Consider the following 6,181-nt stretch of genomic DNA (forward strand, 5'->3'; position numbering starts at 1 on the left):
CCTTTGAATTCGTCACCAAATATTTTCCGGATTCTTTACCTTTTCCTTCCCCTGTTTGAAAACAAACAAACAAATTTTGTAGCAGATCTGAATGGAGCATATGTGATTATGTTAGGGTGGGGTATGATGTGGAAACTTGAGATCACTTCTGCTTCAACTTTCGTATACAGCAGTTGTAGTCTTTACTCTCCATAATTTGTCAGATTGCTTGGAGCTTTTGAATGCAATATTCTCTAGAGATTTAAAGCATGCTCATGTCATAATCCAGTCCATAAAAAAATTTGCTTTAAGAAACCCATTTATATCTTTTGGTTGGCCTTGTATATCAAGCTGGTTGATCAATCAGTGTCAAGGTTTCTCCGTATCCAAACAAATTCTAGCTTCTTGTGTTTATAATTCTGGACCTCTAGAGAGGTCGTTTTTAGCCAGCATTAAAAGTGTTGCCTGTATGTGTGCATGCCAATGTCTTAGGTAATTAGCATGCTATCTTTCCATTCAAAATATTTAATAAATGTTTTTTTATTATCTTTTATGTATATGTGACGAGACAATCTTCATTTTATGTTAAGTGAAGTGGTCCTTAGGCTCCTTTGCCATGAGAAATCACCCCATAAGGCCAATCCATCAGAGCAATATTCTTGATCAAGTTTAGCCTTCTTTTCCTCTTCTTGTTATGGTGGCGAGGTAACTGACACCTCTACATCAACTTTCAAAGAGCCCTAGTAATGGTATGCGGCGACAATTCTGAATCAACTTCAAGGGAAGAGCTAAAACCAAGTGCAGGTCTTGTTTACTGTTAAATCACACGCAACTAAACTTTGACCAGAAACTGAACCAATTCTGCAGTCTAAGCAATCTTTAAAAGGAATAAATGCCGAAACTTGTTGACGAATATTCGTCCATTTCCCCAATACGAAGCTCTCCATCCACATTGAACTTCCATTACTTTCAGGAATCGCCAATCACTTGTGTGGAGGGGAAATCAAAGGAATATTTCCTTCCAAAGTTGCAAAATTTATCATTAACTAATGATTAATGGAGTTAAGATGAGCAATGAGAACTCAAAAGCAAGTGCCAATATGCAGATGGCAAATATATGTGTATATCCATCAACGGTAGTTTAGACAGTCCCCTCTCTCACTTTAGCAAGAATCTTGACAAAGAGACTACACTAATGCAACCTTTAAGAATGCTTTCCTAAAGGGCCTATTATCCCCAAGCTCTTTACACACCACAACAACCAAAATTTATTCTCTGGAATGGATTCTGCCACCCCGCCCCACCAATCCTTCTTCAAGAACACCTATACTTTGGCCTTTTGTTTGAGCGTGTGGTCGGCCCCTTTCCCTCACCAATCAAACACAAGATTTGGTTTTTCCTAACATTATGCTCCACTTAGGAAAACAAGTTGCAGCCGAAAAGAAGAGCACCATTTAATTTAATTAAACATGATCTATACTGTAGAAGAGTAAAGTTTTGTAGAGATTGAGAACCAATTATGTAATCAAAGAACCGGTTTTATGTGACTTGGAAGAATAATCTTAAATGGTTTTTCTTATATATATAGAGCCTTATACAGTATCTAGATACCTCAGTATAGACTTGCTATTTGAGGACTGCAGAAAACTTGGACTTCTTCTAGAGTTGCCCTGGAATCATCACCGAATATAGACTCCTTGCCGTCTTCTCTTTTTGCGTATGACAATCCCAGTCTGGACTTGGCTTGCCTCAAGTCACCAATTCCTGAATTGGTATCAGGTCCTGCAAACCCGCCCATGACAGGTGCTAGTGGAGGCCCGATTAGCAACCCATCAGCCCCAAACTGAGGTCCACCTCGAGCATAATCAAAGAGGGCTGCACCGCTGCCACCAACTTTGGGTAAGATGATGGGGTCAATTTTCTCAGTGTCTGTCCAATAGAAGAGAAATGCATCAAACGTGTCATAGTAATCATCTGTGCTTCTATAGCCTTCAGGGTTAAATGCACCAAACTTGATGGACTTGTTTGTGTAACCTATGATCACACATGGTCCCTTGAAGTCAGAGCCATCATGGAAATTGGTCGCACTAAATCCGTCAATGGTGGCTTTGTAGCAGCACTTGAGCTCCCTACCTGTTCATAATTAATTTATCAAAAATGAGATTCTGCGAGAGAGAGAGAGAGAGAGAGAGAGAGAGAGAGAGAGAGAGAGAGATTTTACCCCTCAAGAATGTTTTGTCAACGAGAGATGTTGAGAAGGGAAGATCAACCTCGTGATACTTAGGTTGCGGTCTATCATTAGTATTTCTCTTGCCTATGTTCCAACCAAACAGGCTCTGAGGGCTTGTTTTCCTCCACACATGGCAGGCTGAGTTTGAGACACAAGCAATCTGCATGGAAGTGATCGAACAACATTCTCTGATATCCTCTAACAAATTCAACTAAAATAAGTAACCTTATCCTTAGAACTCTTGTGCGTGCCCAACCCCTGATGACATGTTGCTTTTGTATTGGTCTAACCATATTATCATTTTTAAAAAAAGAAAAAAGAAAAAATGAAACTAGAACAAGTGTGGTAAACCAGCAGGGAAAGTAAGTTAGCGTGTGCAATGCACGTGCTAACAGGTAGGAGGAGCCTGTTTAGATAACATGTGAGTTGTCTTTTGACGGCTAAGCAGTGGCTTTCATAGCAATATTCAAACCCTTGTGCCCTGCTCTTCGTAGTGGTCTCGCGCGTGTTTGTAGCGGCGTGGTGGTTGAAAATAGATAAAGTTTTTTTTTTTTTTTTTTTTATCTTTTCTTTTCCCTCTTTTTCTTTCTTCCCTCCTCAAAAATCATGATGGATTGTCAAAATTGAGTTTTATCGTGTCATTGTATTAAATTTTATTTTTTTATTGTTATTTATTTTTTAAAAAATTTATTTTAGATTGATCTTTTTATTTGATTTTATCCCTTAGCATTTAATTTTATTTAATTTTTATATTAAATTTGATCCTCATTCTTTTAATTGCTATTTATTTATTTTTTTATCATTTTTTTATTTGAATTTCTTTTCAATTTCATCCCTAAATATCTTATTTCATTTTATTTCTATGTCAAATTTTGTCATCTTTGTTTTGATTGCTATATGTTTAACATGCAATGCATTTTTCACATATTCTTTGCACATCTCTTTTTATTTTTGGCCAATCAAAATCTTCATGCAATACATCCAAATTTTTATCAACTCCAAAGTGACCCATTAAATCACCCTCATGTGATTCACAAATAAGTAATTCACGTAAAGAATTAGCAGGAACACACAATCTATTCTCTTTAAAAAAATAATCATCCATCATATAAAATTTTTAAAAGCTAAATGTCCACATGCTTTGTAAGTCTCGGCAAAGTTAGAATCATTAGCATACAATTTCTTCACATGTTCAAAGCATAGCAATCTAGTTTTCATAGTGTTTAAAACATGTTTGCGTGCAAGTGCATCAGTTACTATGTTTTCCTTACTTTGTTTATACTTGATTATGTAAGTAAAAGTTTCTATGAATTCAATCTATTTAGCATGTCTTCTATTCAACTTTAATATGCAATAACCTTTATACCAAAAAACAACGTATTTTAGTTTATAGGTCGTTCTTCTATACCTAGATATCAAAAACCTATGTATGATTAGTTTACGGTAAAATTGAACCCCAAATTGAAATCTCAAGCAAACAATATCAAAATAAAACCCCAATTTTATTTGCAGAGCGATTTTACCCCTAATAAAAGTATATGAAATTTCAATTGATTATAAGGTGGTTTGCTCAGGGTTCTCTATGATTTTTGTTTTCATTACAGATCTAAAAATAGGTTTTAAATAACATTTAATCTTCCTTTTTCTTTTACTTTTGTTTATGCTACTGAAATGTTTAGAGATAATAACAAAATAAAATAACATTATTTTTTTGTACTAAGCTGTTGAAAAAAAAATAAAAAAATAATTAACGATACACATTGTAACTTAAGAAACACTAAGAAAACAAGCATTACTACCTTTTCATGATGCACCACTACCATCTTATCACCACAATCTTATACTTTATGTGCTTTAGTAATATGATTTGTAATTAAAATGATATCTTAAAAAAATTATTTTTAATATTAAAATATCTAAAACATCAAAAAAAATTTTTTTTAAAAAAATCAATTTAAAACAGGTTAAAATTGCAAAAACAAACACAAATGCAAGTCCTATTATGGTCTCAAAAGCAGCCTATGCTTAATTGATCTAAGGTATGTGCTTCGAAAATAATTGGCTTCCGTACATGTATTACATGTGATATTTTTTAAAAAAAAGTCTCAATATGACAATTTGAAACTTGATAATTTATCAATTAACGGTGTGATTTGAAAATATTTTGTGTTCATAAAACATTAAGAACACGAGTGTGTTCAAATTATAATTACAATAATGAATTAAAGGTATGTAATTTAAAATATGTATATATATATCATTTCTCCTCAGCAACCATATAAAATTGAAAGAAAAAACTCCACAATATAAAATTTAGTAATATATGAGACTAGTGTTCGTGATACGTTGATAATTCACATTATTTTTCCAGTTAAATACTAAGACATTGCAAACGTGTTTTTTTTTTTAAATAAAACTAATAACTCCAGTTATAATTCCAACTAATTAAATAAGTTGGATTTATTTGAATTATATAAAAAAAACAGACACAATTATAGCAAACAGGAAAACACACACACACGACAATATAAGAAAAAAAAACTTCATCAAAAAGCAAAAAGATAACTCATCTATCTGATTATGTTTAATGAATTTATTTATTAAAATTAATTTTTAATAGAAATCAAAATATATATAAAATTTATTAAATAAAAAAAAGAAAAAAAAACTATGCAAGGTTGTACATAATAAAAAAATCATAAAAAATAAATATTTAATCTATATAAAATAAATAAAAAATCAGATGAATCATACTAGCCACTTAAAAGATTAAAAACACTCAATATAATTCAAAAATAATTTCTATTTAAAAAGGCTAAAAAATAATAAAGAAGAAGTATTAATTAAAACATAAATCTAAATATTATTTTAAAAAAGACATAAAAAAGAGGTATTAATAAAAAAAATAAAAATTTAAACAAAATAAAAAGAAAAGAATTAGGTCGGACAATATGGATTGGTTAACCAAGCCAAGCACCTAGCCCACTAACAAAGGGCCCGCGCTCGAGCCTTTTTTTAAGTTAATGGGGTGGATACCATGTCATTCATCTTATTTTTTGACAAAAAAATAATTATTGTGTCGTCTATAATTTTTCAGATTCCAGCTATTATGGTAGCTACAAAAACAAAGTTCTTGTTTTTGCCACTCAAAATCCATTTTAAACTTGTTTTTTTTTTTTTTTTTTATCTAAGACACCTAAAAAACACCTTTGAAACCTTGTTAACCAATTAATGACCTTCAAAAACATAAAAAAACAGCCCTAAAATTCATACTCAATCCAAAACAAAAAATCTTCTTAAGCTCATATATGTTTTTTCAGATGCTTTCAATGTAAAAAAAAAAAAACACTTGATATTAACTCTCCTAATTATATAGAACCATTTGATATAAAAATCGATCGTTTTAATAACCGAAATCATCTCTAATGAAAAATTTAGTATCAAAATTGAATTTTAAAAAATTATAAGGACTAGTTAAACCTAATATCTAAAAAAATAGGACTAAAATGAATTTTTCAAATAAATCTCAAAACCATCACCTATTTTAGCCGTTCTTTTCACTTAAATCCTTATTTTGCATGGATAACAACCAGATGCATAAATTTTGTTTTATTAACAATCATATTAAATTAATTACATGTTTATTTGACATGTATTGACGAGATGTAGTCCAAGTTTTTTTTGCTATAAAACAAGCACATGACTTGTATCAAAAAGAAAAAAAGGATGATTTACGCAGTAGTTGTTACATGTATTTCATTGTTCTAACACGTCAATGGAGATAACAAATCAATTTACTATACAAAGCAGAAAGCAAGGCTAACAAAATTAACCTCTCCGGAGTGATATTCACCCCTTTCTTTTTAATATATTTGTTTCTTTTTTAAGTCCACGTGTATTCATTTTTATTATTTTCTCTAATTAATTTCAAATTGTATGCTAATATTTTCCTTTCTTTAAACACTAAAGTCA

At 31.3% G+C, this 6,181-nt stretch overlaps 1 protein-coding gene across 1 annotated transcript; it reads right to left on the reverse strand.

Moving 5' to 3' along the window:
- Nucleotides 1–1,536: 1,536 nt before the first annotated feature.
- On the reverse strand, nucleotides 1,537–2,416 carry LOC133701139 (uncharacterized). The gene is made up of 2 exons (XM_062124958.1): nucleotides 2,201–2,416; nucleotides 1,537–2,112 (listed from the first exon to the last, which is right to left on the reverse strand). Exons 1-2 carry the CDS (start codon nucleotides 2,373–2,375, stop codon nucleotides 1,592–1,594), a joined length of 696 nt encoding a protein of 231 aa, XP_061980942.1. The 5' UTR covers nucleotides 2,376–2,416; the 3' UTR covers nucleotides 1,537–1,591.
- Nucleotides 2,417–6,181: the final 3,765 nt, after the last annotated feature.

The sequence above is a fragment of the Populus nigra genome, chromosome 8 (assembly GCF_951802175.1).
Source record: "Populus nigra chromosome 8, ddPopNigr1.1, whole genome shotgun sequence".
NCBI classification, from domain to species: domain Eukaryota; kingdom Viridiplantae; phylum Streptophyta; class Magnoliopsida; order Malpighiales; family Salicaceae; genus Populus; species Populus nigra.

Excerpts from the sequence above, each read along its gene's own strand:
- LOC133701139 (XM_062124958.1), bottom strand. The coding sequence starts at position 2,375 with ATGCAGATTGCTTGTGTCTCAAACTCAGCCTGCCATGTGTGGAGGAAA. Across the intron at positions 2,113-2,200 it reads TGACAAAACATTCTTGAGGG|GTAGGGAGCTCAAGTGCTGC; the intron begins GTAAAATCTCTC and ends AATTATGAACAG.